At 43.7% G+C, this 23171-nt stretch overlaps 1 protein-coding gene across 3 annotated transcripts in view; it reads left to right on the top strand.

The window, feature by feature from the left end:
- The window catches only part of DEAF1 (DEAF1 transcription factor), a 60601-nt gene that overhangs the window by 25145 nt on the left and 12285 nt on the right, over positions 1 to 23171 (top strand). For all 3 annotated transcript variants that reach the window (XM_082271158.1, XM_082271157.1, XM_082271156.1), the window contains exons 7-9: positions 795 to 921; positions 3663 to 3791; positions 11462 to 11676. In XM_082271158.1, coding sequence (XP_082127284.1) covers positions 795 to 921; positions 3663 to 3791; positions 11462 to 11676 — 471 coding nt within the window. The remainder of the gene's footprint in view (positions 1 to 794; positions 922 to 3662; positions 3792 to 11461; positions 11677 to 23171) is intronic.

The following is a 23171-nucleotide window of genomic DNA, read 5'->3' as shown; positions in this document are numbered from 1 at the left end:
TGGACAGGGAGTGTGGTTATTATTATTAATTTTTTTTTAAATTAAAAAAAAATAAATAAATAATATTTTTGTTTCTTTTTTTTTTTTTTTATTAAAAAAATAATTTTTTTTTTTTCAATTATTATTATTATTAAAAAAAAATTATATATATAATCTTTTTTTTTTTTTCCTCATCGCCATGCCACAGCCACAGCCGAGGGCCCCTTTCACACTGGCTGTCTGATCAGGTCCGCCTGTCAGTTTTTCAGGCAGACCTGATCGGACCCTTCATTCTCCTCTATGGAGCAGTAATCTGCCGCCATCTGATCCTGTGCGTCAAAAACAGACGGATGGTGGTTCTATTTTCTATCCATCCCGTGGATCGGATCAGGTGGCATCGGATGGAAAGAGACAGACAGTCTGTTTCCATCCAATTGCGCTATAGAGGAGAGTGGGGTTCTAGTCGTATTTATGTGTAAATTTAGTATCCGTTTTATTAAATAAAGCTTGGTTGTTAGTTTAAAAAAAAACTGGCTCCTAACTTTTTTAGCTGGCTCCTAGATTTCAGGCAAATTTGTCAAACCCTGTATTATACATAATTTATACAGTATATGCACCGAATAACGTTTTAAAACAGTAACACAACTTTAATAAATCTTAAAATGACTATACATTTACTTTGATGGGTAATGATTTTTGATTGCTTGTTATTTGCTGGTTCACACTAAAAAAACAAAAACTGCTTAGTACACTGCACTCATTCCCAAGATTCATATCTGTGTTTTAATCATAATTATTTTTTTGTTTATTAATAGAGCGGTCCAGTTCGTCTGTTCATTCCTTACAAACGTCGTAAGAAGGAGGCAGAGATGTCTACAGTTTCAGCCAAAAAAGACCCAGCAAAGAATATCGGTCTTCTGCCAGCGACAGCCGAAACCACCTGTAAGAGCCAAAGCATTAGGGCCACCGAGTGCAGACCAAAGTTTTTTGGCAATTAATATGATATATGGGATTTGGTAAATGTAGATAATAAATGATTTATGTGTTGCTTGCCAGACTGTGACATTTCTCAGAAATAGAAGCCTTTGTAAATTTTGAATCATGTCTGATTCAGTAAAGGCTTTTTCTGTGGATATTCAGACATTTTGAAAGAAGAAAACAGCAGTCAGGGTTCGAATGACAACTTCAATGAGAATTTTATAGTTTTTTTTTGTGCTCTTGGATAGTTTGCTGGAATATTATTTTGATGTGATTCTTCTGTTTTTCATTCTTTTTTCACATTTTCCTGACAGTGACTAGCCCTAGGCCAGGCAATGCATTTTACATCCTTGCTGAACAGTTGCTGCAAGATAATCAGTTGCAGGATAAATCACTGAAAAACATGTGTTTTCCACACAGTCTGAGCTGAAAGGTTTTTAGTCAGTCATTTACAAGCTGTTTGGCCGGGTTGTTCACAGACTTGGACAGACCACAGGGAGGGTGGGCAGTTCATTAAAAGTTTTTGCACAGGTCATCCCTCCTTGATGATAGTTGCGAAGTACTATGAGGTGTCTATATGGAAAATTAACCATATGAGATAGAAGTACAATACCAATTCATGAGCAATACAGACTTTAATATTTCAGTATCCCTTGGGAAAGATTATTGATAGTATGTCTTAAGTGTAAGGATGTATATTCTTAAAGTGGCCGAAACACAGTGAAATGCGGGCTGGGTCCTGATGAACTGGTCAACATTTGCTTTGTAGGTGGCCATGTTGGCAGCCTCCTGCCTGACATTTTTCAATTGAAAAATAAATGGTACCAGGCTGCAAACTGTCAGCCAAACAGCAGGTCCATCCAGTCAGATGGGGTATTCTGAAAACCGCTGATGCTGTCAGAGTACAATAGCCGGCACTGCAGGTTTGTCCATCTGTGCTGTATAGCATGGATGATGAAATCTGATTAGATTTTTTTCATAGCGCCAACAGTGTAACGTGTCCTTGGAATGTGCATGTGTGTGTAGTATGGGAAGAAGAGTGTGCGACAGAGTGACAATGCAGGAGCACAATTGTGAGACAGGACAGAGTGTTGTCATCCTAAAAGAGGAAGTAAAAATAAAACAAAAATTAACAGCGCTGCCTATATATCACATATTCAGGGCTCTTTCACACGGAGCGGAACTCATTGGCCCGTGTGAAATGGCCCTAATATAAGTGCAGAAATGCCACACTGGGGTTTATTTACTAAAAGTAGAGAATGCAAAATCTGGTGCAGCTCTGCATGGTAGCCAATCAGCTTCTAACTTCAGCTTGTTCAATTAAAGCAGTAGTAAACCACTGAAAAAAAACCCATAAAAACCTTCAAGACAATAGCATTATGTGCTAGTATGCATCGCATACTAGCACATTATGAAAATTCTTACCTTGCAACAAAGCCCCCGCAGTGGCACCCAATCACGGCTGAGGGAGCTGACATGTTCCCTTGGCAGCTCTTCAGGGTTCACGGGGCTCCGGCGCTGTGAGTGGCCAGAGCCATGATGACGTCAATCATGCGCATGCGCGCGGGAGCTCTGAAGTTCCGGCATGATACGCTGGACCTTCAGAGCGCATGTGCCGCTGATGTCGGTGGCTGCATGCAGGGTGAATATCTTCTAAACCATGCAGGTTAGGAGATATTCATTTTACCTACAGGTAAGCATTCCTGTAGGTAAAAATCACCAAGCGGGGTATACAACCGCTTTAAGCGTTAACAAAAAACACCTGGAGGCTGATTGGTTTCTATTCAGAGCTGCACCAGATTTGGAACTCTCCACTTTTAGTAAATCAACCCCATTGAGTCCACAAACAAGTGTCCATGTAGTTGTGATTACTTCAATGACAAACGTGACACACTATAGTGTTTCAAAGGAAAAAGTGCTTCTATGGAGGAATTTTTGATTTATTTTCACTATCTGATAATTAAAGTATAACTAAAGGCAATTTTTTTTTTTTTTTAATTTTGGATAGCGTGGAGAGGGATTAAAACACTTGTCAAGTTTTTATTGCCGTCTGTGCCCCCGTTAAGGAGATTTACCCTCTCTATTTGTCCTTTTTACCATTATCATTGAAAGTGAATGTAAAAGAAAATCACACATTTTGGGTTGTCCCCAGAAAAGTAATAGAGGGAAAATCCTCCAATGGGGACAATAGTTATGGTGACCTGGGGGTCCCCAAGGAATTCCCCTAATTTGCAGGTATTTCCTCTCACTTCCTGTTTGGCTATGGGACAGGAAGTGAAGAGAAATCCCCACAATGGGACACAGATGGCGAAAAAAAAAAAATGTGACAGGGGTTATAACCCACCCTTGCTCTATCCAATATGAAAAAAAAGTTTTGCCTATAGTTCTTTTTTAATATAACTCAGTATAACAGCAGCTACTTAAAACAAAAGGTGTATTGAAGTTTTACCATAGAGTGCAGGTATTCATAGTTAACTTGTAGGAAGGAGTTCCTATCATTTTAACAATAACTACGGGTTTAGAAACATTGAAAATTAATTTTGTGGTTACATGTTAAAGTTTTTGTGAGATTTTAGCGATTTACGTTTCTATAAGGTTAGATGAGAGCAACATGGCAACTTTTATATTATTGTTATTGTTGAGCAGTTTGACTGCACTTTTGTATAAATTCAAACAAACTTATCATTATGGTCTCCCCACTGCAGTCACCGTGTCTTCGTCTGGGCAGATCACAGCTACAGATTCGCTGACCTTCGAGAGAGAGGCCACTGCAGAGGGAACCGCTATCCTCACCGATAGCCCTACACAGGGAGATGTGTACACTGGAGCCACAGGTGAGCCACAACTTCCAGTAAACTTGTCTGGTGTGGGAAAGCCTAACCTAAAATTACCCTGCCCTGCCATATATACAGTACTAAAACTTGTTGCATTGCACTTGACCACCATGAGCTAAAAAAAAAAAAAAAAAAAAAACAGGTCTTCTACTTATATTACAAAGATTTGGAAATATAACCAGCCTTTTCTTGGGCCTGCTGGATTTTTTTTTTCAAAATAAAATCCAAATAGACTTTGATGTCGTCCTCTCTACAAAAAGTCTATTAATTGTGTATTTGAAATAAAGCTAGGGGATTGATTTACTAAAACTGGAGAGTGCAAAATCAGGTGCAGCTGTGCATAGGAACCAATCAGCTTCCAGATTTTCTTAATGCTAGCCATGCATTATACAATTTTCTTGTTCAAATTTCTTTAGATTTACCTTCAACTATGTAGTACTAAGGGCCTTCCTGATTGCATTTGCTCCGCAAAGCTGCATTCACACATGAGCGTAGCTTTTTTTGCGCGTTTTTTACAGCGATTTTGTATTTGGCGTTTTTGCAGGCGTTTTTGAGCTGTGGCGTTTTTTTATTAGCCAATAGGAAAAATCATCGTCTGTTACATCATTTGTTGCTATGTTTTAATATTTTTTCATCTGCTTCCTGGGTGAATTTAAGTACCATAGTTTGTCGCCATTCCATTGGTGTGCGCAATTTTAAACCATAACATGTTAGGTATCTATTTACTCGGCGTGACATCATCTTTACAAAAATATTTGGCTATTTTTACCGTTTAGTATTTTTTAAATAGCATTTGAAAGACCGCTGCGCAAATACCGCGTGACAAAAAATATTGCAACGACCGCCATTACATTCTCCAGAGTCTTTGCTAAAAAAATATATTTATATAATGTTTGGGAGTTCTAAGTAATTTTCTAGCTAAAAATATTGATTTAAACTTGTAAAGAACAAGTGTCAGAAATGGGCTCGGTCTGGAAGTGGTTAAGGCCCCTTTCACATAGGCGGACCGTTCAGATCCGCCTGTCAGTTTTTTTGGCGGATCTGAACGGTCCCCCCCATGCATTCCTATGGGGCATCGGATGTCAGCGGAGACATGTCCGCTGACATCCGATCCGTCAAATCTGGACGGATGGAAACCCTATTTTCCATCCGTCCAGCGGATCGGATTGGATGAGAACGGACCAACGGTCTGTTCCCATCCAATTTCCCCCCATAGAGATGCATGGGGAACTGACAGCTGTGTCTCCGTGCACAGCGCGGAGACACAGCTGCCATCCTCCTGCTCAGAGGGGGATCGGCGGATCGATCCCCCGCTGAGAAAAACGGACTCCGTCCGACGGACGGAGTGTGCGAAAGGGGCCTAAAAGAGAATATTTGCTATATTTACCTATAGGGGCCTGTCAGGGTAAGCTGTATGGGGTACAAAGATTAATAAAAGCAGCCTGCATGCTAAACTCAGTTCAAACATGCAATCCGATAAATACCATGCAGTGACATTTCTAAACATATGCAGGATGATTGATAAACTTATTTTTCTCATCTTTCACATTTGCATCAAAAGCATTCCAGTCTGTGAAAACCTGCTGGCCAATATTGTCCCAGGCCCTCCTCTTCTTGGCCCTGCTTTTGTAATTTGAGTCCTTCTTGTCGTATACGCAAGGGTGCTCCTTGACCATGCGTATGACTGACTCCGGGTCAGACAGGGTTAAATCCTCCATTTTTCCAGGTGTGATATGGCTGCTTTGGGACTTCCTGCTAAAAATGTTGTAATTTCCTTTTGGGAGGTAACTTTTCATTTGTGCAAAAAAGCACGAAGTTGCGTGACAGAACGCGCAAATCGCGCGTTTCAATGTTCTTCTATGGAAGTAAAAAGAGAAAATTGTAATCCCATGACCTAGTACCTAGTGTTGGTGGCCATCATCCCGGTTAATAGGTAAAGAAGGAAGTATCCCCAATTGTATGGGACTATGAATGCCACCAGACACTGACAACAGAGTAAAAGTAATCAACTTTATTTATACAAAGAAAAAGACAGACAGATAACTGTACATACAATCATTGATGAATAGCAAGGCTAATTAAAAATGCATGCAATGACAGATTACAACATCAACATTGAAGACGCTCAGGTACATATGGTAAAGCGAACCGGAAAATGACCCTACGCGTTTTCGGGTGAACCACCCTTCTTCAGGGGTCGACCAAAGTTCCAAACACATAATGTGCCATAGGAGTCTTCATGAGAGGTGGAAAGATCTGTCGATTAAGACGGTAAGAATACCGATGGGGAGGAATGCCTGATTTCCAATATGACCCAGTTACTGGGCAAGTGTGAAAAGAGATAGTAGCCGCGCTGGGGGCCCTATGTTTTACCCTATGGAAGTAAAAACGCTCCAAATATGCCCAACTCTGCCCGATTTGAACTACAAGAAAAGTTCCAGAATTTTTTTGAGCTTCATGCTTAGGCTTCAGGCAACTTGGAGTGGAGATGTGAACCATCTCCATATAGAATCATTGATTATTTCTCCTTTAGCGTTTTGTAGCTTCGAGCTTCAAGCAGGAAATCACTCAGGTGTGAATGGAGCCTAAGTGACACATGATCCTGCAGTCCCTACAGACAATCGGATGTAGACTGATTAATTATACTGTATGATGATGTGATTGAATTGTGAAGTGTGGATAAAAAAAACTTTATTAGAGCATTCACTAGGAGCCAGTTAGATACTACTAATTATGTGTGCCCCACTGATGGCTGCTGCTTTGTTCTTAAAGCGGAGTTCCAGCCTAACCGCACACTCACCTGTCCCACGGTCCAGCGATGCGCCGTCTTCTCCCTCTCTGCTCTGCGGCGCCGGCATCACTGATGTGGGCACCCGGCTGTGACAGTTTGTGGCTTCACAGCCGGGTACGCACTGCGCATGCGCGAGTTGCGCTACGCGTCGTGATTGGCCGGCAATCTTCTGGGACCTCTGACATGTCCCAGAAGATTGCAGGGAGGGAGGGAGAGAGGAGAACTTCCGCTCAGGGCGCCGCGGCGCTCCGAGCAGAAGTGGGAGCGGGTACCTGTCAAAACTAGGTACCCGCTCCCCCCCCCCCCCCAAAAATGACATGCCAAATGTGGCATGTCAGGGGGTTAGGACTATTTAAAGCGGAAGTTCCACTTTTGGGTGGAACTCCGCTTTAAAATAAAAAATTTCACCGGCAGCCTTAGATGGTGATGTCACCGCTGAAGCTCTGGTGCTAAAACTGGCAGTTGGGGCTGGAACACAGCAATCGCATTGGGTCCCTGGCTGTGCAGCACTTCCATTCAGAAAACATCTTGTATTCTTTTTAAAGAGGATAAACCATCTTGTGATTGGACAAGGGGAGAATGTGATGTTCATTTGCCCCTAAATGAGAAGGAATACACCCAGACTATTTTTAGGTTCAATTCCAGCCAAAACGTATTTTTCAAATTTTGATAGACTGGGGGTAGCTTAGAACCTCTGTTGGGTTTTGTGTGATAACTGAGTGCCTTCTGGGGAGATTTTCTCTTACTTCATTATTTGGCTGACACTTATCTGGGCATGAACTGAGGGAAAAATCTCCCCATGGCAACACAAAGTGCTATTATAATCTTGCCCTACTAAAAGTGTTTTTATTGCTGCTAATGGATCCCACCCCCATTTCCTAATTTGTTTGACTCCCAACAAATAAACAGGGTATGATGGGAAATCTCCCCAGCAGGTATACAGACTGCAGTAAAAAACAAAAAACAAAAATTCCCAGCTCACCTACCAGCAAACCTGCAACAAACCGAATTGACTCTAAAGCCCCGTACACACGTACCGATGGTCGGCATACAAATGTTCCTCTTTTCTCCCCGGGATGTCGGTGTCTGCTGAAAAGTGCAAAGACAGCACAAGGACAGCACAAGAATTTTGTCCGCCGACTGCAGAAGGGATGTCATGTAATGGTTAACTTTCCCTGTGTTTTCTATTTTCTGAGCATGCCCAGTCTTGCAAATCTGCGGTCTGTCGGCCGAATTGTGTACTGACAGGCGAACAATCGTCCGTTCTGGTGTCGGCATACAAAAATTTTCATGTTTGCAAGAAAGACTTTTGTCCGCGGATTGTGCGCAGACATCTGTCGGAGGCACCATACTAACACGCGTACAATCGGCAGATCCTTCGTCCACCGACGTTTGTATGCCGACGATCGGTACGTGTGTACGGGCCTTTACAGTTCATGTTCAAACCAAGGGGTTTAGTTTGCATACATTTGTAAAAACATACGTAAGCTGCAGCGGCCACATTATGGCACCCCAGTGTACTGCAGTCCTAACTCTATAATTTTGAGAGTCTCTTGAGTTGGAGTATGTGTATATATATATATATATATATATATATATATATATATATGTGTGTGTGTGTATGTATGTATGTATCCAATGCGTCCCTTCACCAATTGCCAACGGTACAAACAAATGGCAACCACCTCAACCTATAACTGGCCTTAACAGCAAGGAGCAGATGGAAGGCCAACGCATGTCAGAAAACATCAAACAAAAATTTCCAGCTCACTTACCAGCCAGCCTGTCACTAACTGAATTTACCCTGTCTAACAGTTCACGTTAAAACCAAGGGGTTTCGTTTGCACACATTTGCAAATACTTGCGTTAAATACACAAGAGGTTTAGTTTGCAAACATTTACAAATACATGCGTAAGCTGCAACAGCCACGTCACGGCATCCCAATGCGATGCAGTAAAAACTTGGCAGATATTCAAACCCATACTTAGGCTTGCCATACACACAAAGATTTTTGTTTGTTTAGTCTTCAGAAACAGCAAAAAAAAAAAAAATCTAACAGATTCCTCCATTCACGCTATATAGCACTCTCTACAGTGAATCTCCCTCTGGGTTATTGTATTCTGTCAGTCGGCTTCAGCAGTCAGAAAACCAAAACAGCAGCATGGGGGGAGTGCTTACCGGGCCAGCCATGAAGGGAAGTTTTATCTTTTATCCAAAACTAAAGAAAAAGTTTTGACTGGACATGAACTGGCCACCCTCCTGCTCCCACAGTTTCCAATGCCGATCATTTCAATCAGAGTAGCAAACCTCATGTCTTCTTTCCTCACTGATGACTTGGCTGTTTAGCAGAGACAGAGATGGGAGACATGTTTAATACAATTCTGCTGCAGACAGTTTCCAATAATGCGTCCATTACGTTTTAAAGCTAATATTATAACACACATTTCTCCAGATGAGGTATATATTTGTTGATTTATTCATATTCTGTTTGTTTTTTCAGCATGCTTTTCATCAAAAGGTGTGCATTCTTTGACATTATTATTTATTTTCCCTTTTAATGTTTGCTGTCATTGCACTCCTTCATGTTTCTTTTGTTTTTGGTACGCTGTCTGAATTTTAACGTTTGGCTTCTTTCATTAAATGACATCATCCTGGCAGTACATAACCTCTGATGTGAGATCTCACTGGGCTAAATATACATCCTCAATATAGTGCTTGGAGCTCTGCCACCCAGAGGTGCAAATTGGCATGAGAAGTATCAGAGTCTTAGCAGGATAAAGTTCACCCTTGAATGCTTATCCTTCAACATCAGCGTGACTGCTTTAAAACTTCTTTCTCTCTTCCATGTATCCTCTTTCTGGTTTAATATCTCTGTGCTTTTGGAACTAAGAACTCTGATCTCAGCAGAAAGTTTTCTGCAGTTTCTACTCACACTCCTATTTAGATCTTAAATAAATAAACTGTTAATCTTAAATCTTAAACTAGGAGCTGCTACTATGCAAATTAAACTAGGAGCTGCTATTATGCAAATTAAATCTTTTTTTAAACCAGTCATAGGTGAAAAACATTTTCCTTTTGTGCCTGATTCAGATCTGATCAGCTATGGCATGGTGAGAATCAGAGGCCATGCATCAGTCCTCACAATTCTAAATTCATCTAATATGCATGTCTATAAGTCATATAAACAGTAGCCAAATAAATTGTGAGTATTGCTTTTAAAAAAACATTTTGGTGAGTCTCTTAGTTTGCATTGGGATTGCGTAATGTGGTTGGCTTAGATTCAAACTTTGCTTACAAGAGTTCTTCTATCAAGACACATGGCACCATTAATCTATTAAAAAAAAAAAAAGGACCTGGCCTCTCCATTTTTTGTGTAGGGCACCACAATGCACGGCAGTTTGGGTGCTTAGCAGACAGAGGCATGTGCTTGGGAGCCATTTAAAGCAAAGGGCACTGCAGTTTGTACACTAATATGATGTTGTAATGAGCGCATTTCTGCAACAAGAAGATTTAAATGGGCCGTTGGAGAGTATCTCAGCAAAAATGAAGCTCCTATTGCAGGGGTTGCCTCTAATTTGAGTTGTAGCTCAGTGCAGGCTTCTAGGAAAAGTAGTGAGCCAATTACACATGCAGAATATGACATACTGTACATAGTGTGACAGCCCTCTGTGCTGCTGACATGTGAAGTTCCAGACTATCATTTCTAATGATGTTGGGGGGGGGCGCGGGGGAGAGCTCCCAACAGAACTTGTCTATTCGCTTGTCTATTTACAACAAAGTTCTGCTGTGTGAAGGGGGGGTGTGTTCCTCTCCTCCAATCGGCATACACAATAACTGCAGTCTCACCGCCCAATCCTCTGTGCTGCTGAAGAGAGATTTTTAACACGATCTGCCCTTTTGAAGGGGTATAGGGAACAAAGCCTGCAGATAAACAAGTAAAACCTATGCAGGGGGATTTATTTAATTTCTAGGTATCATCTGAGGCTGGTTACTTCACTGGATATATGTGAGGATATACAATCACTTTAAAGGTTCCAAAATGTCATGGATGGGACAGAACCTTCAATCACATGTCTGAATTGTATTGTATGCCTGCAGACTGTGTGAGTACACAGGTGTGCAGGGTCATTATATACTCAAGCTATAAGATGGCTCAGAGCTCCCAGTTTGGAGACAGAAGGTCTCAACCAGGGGTCAGAGGTGGTCCAGCCAGTAGTCAAGAGAAAGGAGGTCTCAACCAGGGGTCAAAGGTGCCCCAGCCAGAAAACAGAAGATCTTATCCCAGGAGTCAGTTGGACTCCTATCTGGGTGTCAGGAGAATCCTTATCCAGGGACCAGGTTTGGGCCATGCAGCAGGGCGTTGTGACTAAAGGCTAAGTGAGCCAAGTGAACCAAAAGTGCTGAGCAACACAGTCGGAGGGACTGATAAAGAGAGCACCGGTACTGCTGACAAGGAAGCCAGGTGGCATGGTACTTTCATTTGAATTTTCACGTTGATGGTGGAAACGGCTGCACGGGCAACTGATTTCTTTGTGAACCGTTTTGTGGGCTGCCACGCCCTAAAATGCAGGTTGGACTGGCATAATGCGTGGGAAAAGGCATCTGCCACATAAGCATGATCACCCCAATACTGCACTATACATGTCATGTGTATTTTGGTTTACCATGTACAATGCAAAGGATACCGCCAGGTTGCTTTATGGCCCTGAAGTAACCATTCTAAAATCACAACAGTTGTAAACTGACACGTAAAGGTCATTTTATAAATAATCAATTACAATATAGCTTGTAGATGTTATTTATGTTTTGTTTTTTTTGTTTTTTAATCAAAAGTTGATATTTTATTTACACTTAGCGCTCGCTCTTGTTTTTCTGCAGTGTTGTCATCTCTCCCAGCACTTGCTCTTGCTCCCAGTACTCCCACTAAAGAGTCCTCTCCTGCCGTGGTGAATGGATTGGAGGTATCTGAGCAGCAAAGATCTTGGCTGTATCTGGAAGAAATGGTGAATTCTTTGCTCAGTACTGCACAACAGCTGAAGAACTATGTGGAACAAGCCAAAAATGAGGTAGCAGCTGCCTCTGAGAGAAAGGAGGTAAGACTAAAAGACATTTATCGCTGATCTCAATATTTAGTTTTATATTTGTGACCAGATTATGTGCTTTTATGGATGTAGTGGTTTTGGTTAAAAGGTCTTTATAAAGCTCTGGTCTGGAGGGGTACATTTTTTTTCAACAACTCTCTAAGAAGTAATATCTGTAAAATGGCAGGTATGTTGAACAGACAGGTGTATGGTGAAAAAAGCACCAGACATCTTTTGTAAAGTCCAGAAGATAGATTTTTTATTTTTTTAGTTATTTATATCAGACTGTCATAGACAGGAGTCCATCTGTCACGATCTGGAGTCAGGCTCGGAGACTAGTAGCTATAGCAGCTTACACGGGAATCAGCTGGATAGGAACACAGGCAGGTCACTCTGGCACATGACGCAGGCTCACCTGAGGTGCGGAATCCAAGTAATAACCAGTGTTCACCAGCGCTTCTTATGGTAGAGATGGATTTTGCTGCATGTTAGTACCAGGTCGCGGTCCTCAGGATCGCCCCACCAGGAGGTGAGCAAGCCAGGGTCCAGTAGCAGATATAGCAGGTTGGGATCAAGCAGAAGTGTAGTCTAGGAGTAGCCAAAGGTCGGTAAGGACTATGCAGAAGCATAGTCAAGGAACGAGCCAAGTGTCGATAACAAATGGTAGCGAAGATACGGATGGCAGCAGGAGAGACAAGCGAGATATTGGCTGGTTAAGGCACAATGTTCTGGCAAACAGGAAGTGCAGAGACATGGCTTAAATCAGGAAGTTCATTGGAGGAGCAAAGGGTTCAAGGCAATAAAGATTCACAGAAGGATCATTCAAGGATTTGTCCAGGGAGCTGTCCAGCATTCCAGGTGGCTCAGCAAGCAGAGTCACCGCCAGGCACAGCGGAGGTCCCAGGTTCAAGTCTGGGTCCTGACACCATCCCTACTAGAGAGCAGACTGGCTAACCAGGTTTTGGTTAATGGCAGCTGGGGCACACAGTGGTGAATGCCATGGAGGAAATGCAGAGAGCTCTGCATGGCTCAGGATAGCGAAGGTAAGGGCCCTTAGATTGGCCAAAGTACAGGATCTAAGAAGCTGGCTCGTCTTTGCCAGAGTTCATGATGGTGAAGATGGGTTTAACTGTTGATGGCTCCCAGGTTTCAGCATCCTGACTCAGTTTTAATGGGCAGGGATGAATCTCTTGAAGCACAGGAATCCTGGGAACACAGGACTGAAGCAAGTTGCAGACTGAAGTACTCAGGGTCACTGAAGCAGAACACATGCTTGAGTGTGCAGCGTCACTAGGACAGGATACATGCTGGAGGGTCATTGAAGCAGGGTGCAAGTTGGGGTGCACAAGGTTACATGGGAGTAGGGTACAAGCTGGAATGCACAAGGTCCCTGGAGTATTGTACACGCTGAAGTAAATGGGGTCAAACTAGAGCAGGGTGCTGGCAGAAAGGACACTAGGAACACTAAGGATGGTTGGGGGCACACAGAAGCTGTTTACACTATCGATCACTTGGACAGACATAAACTGGTTACAGGCTGTAATGCACCATGACAACTAGCAGTACAGACGGTACTGGGGGAACACTGAGGCAATACCTGGAGGCACTTGGGATCAATGTAAAAGTCACCAGAGAACGCTGGGGTCTAGTTGCTAGCATGAGAACACATTCTTCAAAAGCAATTCATGCACTAGTGCCCCCTCTGTGATTGGCAGAAGAAAAAAAGTCGATGGCGGCACACAGAGGAATAGTTGAGCATGACAATACAGTTTTATGCATATTTTTTTGAAAATACTGTATGTTCACACATATGCCACCTATGTGCCCCCAGGTGTATACACATAGCCAATAGGTTTGAGTAAATTAATAAAGAAGATCTATGTCTATGAAGGTTCACTTCATGAGGTCATAGATCTACTGTGTCGATAGACTTCAGCAAGGTTAAAGAAGTTGTTGGTTGCATTAGCAAGGGAGGAGAAAATATCACATTACATTGTTGCTCACAATTAGTCAGTACACCACTACATAATCTTTGTGTATAGCATCTATATAGTTTAGAGTTTTTCTTTATTCCTTTTGAGTATTTAAATAATGGAAACTCTTTTATAGGGTACTTAGATACATTCAAATCAGTCCGTGCTGCACGGAGGAGCTCATAATCGAATTTCTCTGGTTATATTATGGGTAATGTGGTAGAAACCTAGTTAAGCTACCACTATGTTTTATAGATTGTGGGGGGAAACCAGAGTCCCCTGAGAAAACACACAGGCACAAACAACACAATAATTATATGCAGATAATGCAGATATTGTCTTTTGGGGGATGTAAGTCCAGAGTTTTCAATATTGCTTAGAATACACAGATATATATATATATATATATATATATATATATATATATATATATATATAAAACATAATTTCTCTATCGTTCATTTGCAGACGCAGTTTCATAGCTTCTTAGCCATTGGGTTATGCTCCTCCTTTCAGGAATAGGACACTAGCCAGAAAAAAGCTTTCACCACGCCTATGGGACTGGCCCTGCAGGCATAACCCCACACACTATGCTACAGCCCTCAGTTTGTTTCTGCCTAGTTTAGGAGTAGGACCTAGTTCCCTGCTGGGACTTTGGTCTTAGCTGGTTTTTTTTGGGAACCTTTTTTTGTAATTTATTCTTTAAGTAGAGTTCCTGGAGAACTACAAGCAACAGCCGGCTGGGTTTTGGACTGGATATTCTAGATCCTCAAGGTCTCCCAGCCTGGCCAGCGAGCGTGAGCAGGTTATAGTCCAGCACTAGGCCTCGCCACGACAGAGCCCTGATGGATGGGGACGAGCCCGCGAGTGGACCGTCTTGCTGGGGACGCGGATGACCTGGAACGCCCTGAGTCGCAGCATACCCCTTGGCTAACAGCACCCGGGGGGTGGTTTGTTTGGAGTGGCGCCCACCGGATTCTGTGGTATGATGAGTAAGTGTCCCCCCCAATCCTCTGGCGGTCTCTGGGTGGACGTGGGCCCCCTCCATGGAATAGTCAGACCCTTGGGTATCCCTCGGTTCCCCTGGCCTCTCGGGTATACCATGCCCCTCCCCTTAGCCCCCCCCCCCCTCCGATACAGGTTCCATACAGGTTCCTACCTTTGGGGAGGCGGATATATTGCGGCTGCTGAGGTGGTTCTGTGGGGAGGGAGGGTGTTTTCTCTGGTGGAGTCCCCTCCTAGGGACCATAATGCCTTTGTCTGCGACCCCCTCCGGGGTCCTGGAGATCGCATGGCGCGCCGTGGGGGCCTCCTTTTTCCTGTAGATTTGCCCTACATTAATGTCAGAATCCCTCATTGTAATGTATGGGCAGCCATTTTCTAAATCTTCCCCATAGGAATGCATGGGGCGGCCATTTTCTTGTGTTCCACAAAGAGCAGGCATCAGACACTCTAGGCATGACCCAGGTGCTTTCACTTCCTGTGTCAGATCATTCTTTCTGTTGTACAGATCGTTCCTGCAAGCTTCCTGATCGGTTTGGTAATGTTTTGTGGGGTCTCATGTGGGTTTCCTCACACACTGCTAACAGACTGTTAGGCTGGGACCTGCTGTATGCCAGTGCAGCGGGGCGATCACTTTTTTGCGACTTCTTTTTAAAATTTTGTGTAAATAGGGTCCCAGGACAAAATGTCACCTACAGACCACCCCCTCAGTGAGACTGCGGAACCTTCTGGGTTGCAGCCCAAGTCAATTTTTACAGCAGTTTCGGAAAGCCTAGTGTCAAAAGTGGATTTAGTGTTAAAAAGTAACACTAGCCGTAAGTGCCCTTTGCCTTCATCTCCCTCTGTTGTATCTTCAGATTCTGAGGCAGATGTGGCCGCCGCAGACGCACCCCACCCTGGTGGCTCTGTGTCATTGCATTCTGATGACGAAGAGGACCTGTCCTCGTCAGCCGCTACGCAGGAAAGCGCATTGGTGGAAGCACTTATAGTTTCAAATAGGCATTGGAAATAAATCATCCCTCTTACTCCCATAGGAGAAGCAGGGGTGAGTATAGAGGGATTTACAGGTACCAGGCATAAATGAACATGTCAGCATGCGTTTAAAAATTAATGCATTTTATTAATATCAAAAAATCTAAAAACAAGAAAATACTCAAACATAGAATACATCATATCATATTGTATGTCTCACTACACAGAAATAGTAACATCAAATGTGGGTGAATCTGAGGCTGGATCTACGCGTTTTCCCCGAGGATGAGGGCTTCTTCAGGATCCCATAACAGACAAAATAGACACCACTAGAAACATAAAATACAGTCAACAAATCATATTGTTTAAAAGTTATATTCAAATATCATCATATATCGTTAACCACATATACGTATTAATCAAAATTATAGTAACATATTCAAGCGGTCAAAGGTCAAGGTTCAGGATAATCAATATATACAAAATTTTTTTTTAAAAAATAAATAAATAAACAAATAAAAATAATAAAATAGAAATCCTACCCAACAGGGGAGCCATAATGGAAAATCCAAGCGGATAACAGAGACTAGGGGAGCGGGATATAAAAGACCAGCAAACCATCACATATATAAAAACTAAACTGTGATATATATCTATAAAAATTCAGTACCTTCAATAATTAGTGAGGAAGATGGAGTAGTCCCCTAACCAGCAATAATCACATCAGGTGAGGGAATATAGGATGTAATCCAGTAAGAATAGATGTATAAAAGCTATATAAAAAACAAAAATCAGTCCGCTGCCGCAGAGAAATTGCTGTATGGTCTAGTCCATATAGTAATTTTTTTTTATCTGTGGATGGAGTTAGAAAAAATTAGAATCCTTGTCAGGTTTACATTGCTATTTGTGCCCCCAATGGGGAGGTACCCCCTTACTTCCTATCTCAGTAACAATATTGTAACCGGGACAAGTGAGGGGGAGAAATCTCCCTAACACGAACATAACAGCAATAAATAGTACTTTGTTTTAGTGTGGGGAATGATCACTGCTGGGGATTTCTCCTCACTTGTACCACTAATGGGACAGTCACTGGACAGAAAGTGAGAGAAAATCCCCCCAATGGAAACCCAGACAGCAAAAAAAAAAAAAAAACTGACAGGGGGTGTTATTCTTTCTCACTCTTTTCAAGACTAAAAAAAAAAAAAGCAGATTGCGCTGGAGTTTAACTTATAATATTTCACTTATAACCTAATAAAGTCTTTCTAGGTGAGTGCATCATCGTCTTGTTCTAGTCCCATTAAAGTGTAGCTAAAGCTAAAAGCAAATAATTAAGATATAGCAGCTTATCAATCCTTAAATGTTGCTTCATTAGTGTTCTTTTGTTGTTTTTTTGTTTTTTTTTGTTCGTTATCTGGTGATCTGGCCAGTAAGTGCCGGTTCACACTACCCCGGCACGACTTCGGGGGCGACCTGTGAAGTCGTGTGCACCGCGACTTCGGCGTGACTTGCACAGACTTCATATAATGAATGTCAATGCAAGTCGCTCCGATGTCGCCCCGAAGTAGTACAGGAACTATTTTATAAGTCGGAGCGACTTGAGTCGTTCCTATTAGAACGGTTCCCGTAGCCCTGCATGGACCGCGACTTGTCAGGCTGACCAGTCGCCTGACAAGTCGCGGTAGTGTGAATGGGCACTAAGTCTGTTATTTTTGAATTCCTGTAATAGGCCAAGCTGTCCAGTAAAATGTCAGTAGGTTGAGACAAACTATCTGACTGGGGTGCTTACAGTTCATATTTCATTTATTTAAAACCTTAATCTCAAAAGGAAAACAAAAAACATTGCTGTAACTGATTAAAAAGTTTTGACTGGCGTTCAGCTTTGATATTTTCCATCTAAATCTGCTAGTGCCTCTAAGACTACCCTCCCTGCAGGTTGACAATGCTGCTGTCCATGGGTGGCTCCATTTCTCTTTCGTTCATTGATGGACAGAGCGTCTGGTATTCTTAACCACTGCGTTATACTGTCCCCTACAGGTGTAGGACACTAGGCAGGACATTTGGTAGCCACTGTGGGTCTGCTGCCCCCCCGGGGGAGGTTTTGATCTGGCTTTTGCCACATGCTCTTAAGGGGGGCTTGTTGGGGTTGCTGCTGGCCGGGTTTTTTCCTGGTGCTCAACGGGGTTGAGCAGGGTTCCCCGCCACCCTGGGGTGACTAGAGCAGGGATGTCCTCTGGGCTCCCTGCTGCAGTTGTTGGGCCTCACCCGTATCTGGGATGGGCGAATGTCTTTGCTGGTTCCCGGACCTGTAGACTTCCCTGGTACAAGACAAGTGGGTCCACAAAGTCACACGATCCGGATACAAGATCGAATTTTGTGCTCGCCCTATGGAAAGGTTCTTTTCTTTGAACGTGCGACTGTCCCCAGTCTGCTTTCAGGCTCTCTTTGGGGCGGTGCAAGATCTTTTGCTTCAAGGGGTGATTGTCCCGGTTCCGATTGTGGAATGTTTTCAGGGGTTTTACTCAACCTGTTTATAGTCCCCAGGACGGAGGGCAAGGTGCATCCAATCCTGGACCTCAAGGTGCTGCACTGCTTTGTGCGAGTGCCGCAGTTCAGGATGGAGTCCATTTGCACAGTGGTGGCTTCCCTGTATCAGGGGGATTTTCTTGCTTCCAAAGACATCAAAGATGCCTATCTTCACATTCCAATATGTGTCTGTCATCAAGGCTTCCCCTGCTTTTGCAGTGGGTGAGGGACATTATCAGTTTTGGGCATTACCATTTGGTCTCGCCTCCGCTCCCCGGGTCTTCACTAAAGTGTTAGCCCCGGTACTGGCATTGTTACGCCAGCTGGGGATTGTGGTCCTGGGCTATTTATACGATCTCTTCTGCAAGCAGTGTGCTGGAGCAAAACTTGGCAATCACCATACGAACTCTAAAGGAGTTTGGCTGGATTCTGAATCTTCAGAAGTCAGCCTTGGTCCCTTCTATGAACCTAGACTATCTGGGGCTGACTCGGGACTCAACCTTAGCCAGAGTATTTCTTCCTCCGGACAAACTTTAGACCCTGCAGGTTGCAGTTCATCTCCTGCTGACCAGTAGATGGTCGTCCTTCTGGACTTGTATGCTGGTGCTGTGCTTGATGGTATCAATCTTTGAGGCGGTCTAGTTTGTGCAGTTCCATATGAGGTCCTTGCAATGGGAGAATCTCCTCACATGTGACAGGAATTCACAGTCTCTGGACAACCAAATCCATCTGAGCCGGGGTACGAGAGAGTCCCTGATTTTGTGGCTTGGTTCTCTGGTGCTGCCTTTGAGAATCTTTGGGAGTTTCCCCTACTTGAGCTGTCCCAGAAGGTGGCCTTTTTGATGTCTATCACCTCTGCTTGCAGAGTGTCAGACCTGGCGGCGTTATCCTGTCGTTCACCTTATCTGGTGATTCACAGGGATAAGGTGGTGCTTTGCCCCTGTCCATCGTTCCTTCCTAAGGTGGTCTCTGATTTTCATTTGAATGAAGACATTGTGTTGCCTTCCCTGTGTCCCAGGCCTAAACATCCGAAGGAAGGTGTCTTTCATGCCTTGGATGTGGTCTGGGCTATTAGGGTGTACCTGGCAGCTACGGAGTCTTTCAGGAAGGCAGACTCTATTTGTGCTCACAGATGGACCTCGCAAAGAGTTTGTCCGCTTCCTCTGTAACCATTTCTTGATGGATCAGAGAGGCGGTTGTTCAGGCCTATTCCATCAGGGGTCAGGTTCCTCCTATCCATGTCAAGGTACACTCTACTAGACGCTTAGTGCCTCCTCGGTCTTCTGTCATCAAGCGTCAGTGAGGCAGGTTTGCAAAGCGGTCACCTAGTCGTCGGTGCACACTTTCACAAAGTTCTATAAAGTGGATGTGTTGGCATCTGTGGATGCTTCTTTTGGCCACAAGGTTTTGCAGGCTGCTGTGTAAAACAGAACCTGATCCTCTTTGAGGGTGTATTGTTTTTTTTTTCAGGTGGGCTTCAGTTGGTTTGGTTGGTTGAGCTCCTGTTGCCTGGTTGGCTAATGTTTAGCCCTGAGAATTTTTTGCTATTTCCCATCCCTCATGTTTAACACTGCTTTGGGACGTTCCAATGGTTAAGAATACCAGAAGCTGTGTCCTCAATGAACAAAAGAGAAAATGTGATTTTCGATCTACTGTAAAATCCATTTCTATGATGTTCATTAACGGACACGGCACCCATCCCTCAGTGGAGTTATAATTCTCCTGTCACTGCTTGTAACAAAACTGAGTGCCTATAGCCGAGAGGGGGAGAATACCCCCTTGGACTGCCCATGGGTGTAGCCAGAATTTTTTTCTGCCTAGTGTCCTACTCTGTAAGAGGTAGTATAACCCAATGGTTAAGAATACCTGAAGCTGTGTCCGTCAATGAACATCAGAGAAATGGATTTTATGTTAAGTCTAAAATCCACATTTTCTCCTCCATAGAGTGGAGGTACCCTAAGACAGAGTGTGTTACTGGCTGGAACCACCAGGTGGAAAAAAAAGGAAACGTATGCAGCCAACAAGTTTAAAGTGTTACTAAACCCAGGAGCCTGCATTCACTATACCTGGTCTCCCACAGTACACAGAACATAGAAATGCAATCATTTTAGTAAATTATAAACTGGTAGATACCTTTTCTCATCAGCAGTATATAGCAGTCTTGTGACTTCTATCAGTGTCTGGTAAAACTTGTAGGAGGAGTTTTCATTCTCCTCTGACTGTCCTACGAGGTAACAGGACCCCTGACCCTCTGTCTGGACAGTGCTGATTGGCCCTGTGCTGATCACATGCACTCTCCCAAGAAAAAATAACCCTCTAGCAATACACACCAAACTGAGCATGTGCAGAGTGACTCCAAAGGCTCTGTCTTATCAGGAGATGGATTGGGGACAGTCTAAGAAGGGGAGGATCAGAGAAGACCGGATCAAACAGCCTTTTTACACAATGCGGAGGATTAATCCCATAGGTTCCACAGTGAGTATAACAAGCATGCTTTATTGCATATACAGATTGATTTTACTGTTGTGCGTTTAGTAACACTTTAAGGATTGGTAAGCTGCACTATATAACATTTTTGTTTTTGGGTTTAGATACATTTTAGGCTGTTAGTTCTTATAGCAGTAGTATACTCCACTTTTTAACTTTTACCTATAGGTAAGCCTATAATAAGGCTTACACGTAGGTAAAATTAATATCTCCTAAAACTTCATGGTTTAAGAGATATTCACCCTGCATGCAGCTGCTGACACCAGCGGCACATGCCCTTTGAAGGTCCGGCATATCTTGCCGGACCTTCAGAGCTCCTTGCCGGAAACCGAACTCCTGTGCACATGCGCAGGAGTGAGGTCATCGCGGCTCCGGCCACTCACAGCGCCGGAGCCGTCGAACCCGGAGGAGACGCCGAGGGAACATGTCAGCTACCTCAGCGGTGTCCGGGCGAACCTGTCGGGGGTTCGTGCTAAGGTAAGTATTTTTTATAATGCGCTAGTATGCGATGCATACTAGCACATTATGCCATTGTCCTGCAGGGTTTGTTTGTTTTTTTTGGGGATACAACCGCTTTAAGCCTAGAGTGTTTTCACCAAACTATTTGTGCAATAGTAACATTTTAATCTACAGCATTGAGGATGTGGCAGTGGTTTGTTATTATTTTAATACTGTCCTATTTACTTTTTACTAGTTTAGCTAAAATACCAGTAATGAAGTATGCCCCATGCCGTGCGGGCAGCTAGATCTTCCTCTTGTCTCTGAATTTCTGGCACTGTAATAGGTAACTACTTTGGATCTGCAGTGAAGATGGTCTGACGGGGATCTGCCCCCTCCTCCTCCATCGAGAAAAGCCTGTGCATAGTCTACATTGCATGTAACACAATCTCTAAATGGGGGAGAGGGTCCTGTCAATCATTTGAATTTCCCCCATTTGGAGATTGTGTTACATGCAGTGTAAGTATTAAAATAACTTTTCTCAATGGAGGAGAAGGGTGCAGGTCCTGGTTGGACCAGCATCACTGCAGAATAACTATTGCAGCGCTGGAGGTACAGATTTCATTACAGTTTGGTAATGTCACTAAAGCCAAAAAATCTTTTTTTTTTTTCTAAACTTTTAGCTTTAAGCACTTTTCAATGACATTTCCTTTGGGTTTCATTTTACCCATTTTACCCTGAAATCAATGGAATATCATACAGAACATAATCTGAGTAATACAAAATTACCAATTTAAGAGACTGTAATAAATGTAAAGTGAAACAAAAGTAGAACCTGTGCTCATCATTATGAATTAGGAGACTGACCTAAAATATATAATTTATTTTGCTTTGACTTAATAAGGGTCAGCAGGTTGTAACCCTGTTTCAGAGCAGCTCTCGCCACAGCAACACCCACCCTCAGTATGCCCATGACACAGGTCAGCAAGATGATCTGTAATTAAATCTGTAATCCTCTTATGGGACAGACAGGTCCCATTGAGACTGAGACCTGCTCTAAATCCTTTGTGTCTGAAGAGATTGTTTTCTGCGCTCTGGCTTTTTTCAAAACTTAAGTTTCTCTTTCATTCATTGATGGACACAGCTCCTGATCTTCTCAACGATTGGGTTATACTGCCCCCTACAGGAGTAGGACACTAGGCAGAAAAAAAGTGGCTACGCCTGCGGGCAGTTCCAGAGGGTACTCCCTTTCTCTGCTATAGGTACTCTGCCTGTACTTTTTTCTGCCTAGTCAGGAGTAAGGACCTAGTTCCTTGCTGGAATATGCCTTGCTGGCAATTTTTTCTTTTTAGATAGATTTTTTTTTTCTCCTGTTGTTTTTTTTTCCTGTGAGATCTACAATTAGCTGCTGGACGGAACGACGGGTTGAATATTCTAGAACCAGTGTTCACCTCAGTCTGGCCAGCGAGCGTGCGCAGATTTTAGCTTCACGCTAGGTCAGCCACTGGCCTTCAGGTTAAACGCCTTAGCGAGGTCGCATACGATCGGGTCTTGGCCCGAGACGCATCGTTCCTCCTGGCCAACAGTCCCCCCATTTCGAAGGAGAGGAGGCTCTGTCTGGAGCGGTGCCCGTCTGGTTCCTGGTATGGTAAATAACTGGTTCCCACCTCATCCCCTGGAGGGTTTTTTTTTTTGTGGGCATGGGCCCCTCCATGGGACGGTCGGACCCCTGGGTTCCCCTCCTTCCCATTAGGCAACCACCCACATCATTCTGGTGGTCCCCATGGGCCCTATCGCCCCCCTCCCACCCCCCTCCACCACTGTTGCTGGGGCTCTGGGCTGGCCTGGTCCACCTCCTGGGGTGGGGGCAGGGTTCTGTGCTGGTGATGGGGCGGGTGCGCCGCCGGTGACCGGGCATTTGGCTGTGGGGGGGGGGGGGGGACTGTACTTGCTGGGAGCTTTTGCCAGGGCCCCCCCTTCCTGCCTGTGCTGTTTGCTGAGGCCTCAGGTTCCCTCCTGGGAGCCTCGTTGTGCCACGCGGGCCTCCATTTTCTTGTAGCCTGTGTGCTCAATGCACTGCGGCCATGTTTGTGTAGTCCGGTTTGCCATTGA

This window comes from Pelophylax lessonae (genome assembly GCF_965119305.1).
Source record: "Pelophylax lessonae genome assembly, chromosome: 10".
Lineage (NCBI taxonomy): Eukaryota > Metazoa > Chordata > Amphibia > Anura > Ranidae > Pelophylax > Pelophylax lessonae.
The sequence above is the reverse complement of the archived record's forward strand: the minus strand, read 5'-3'. Positions and strand labels throughout refer to the sequence as shown.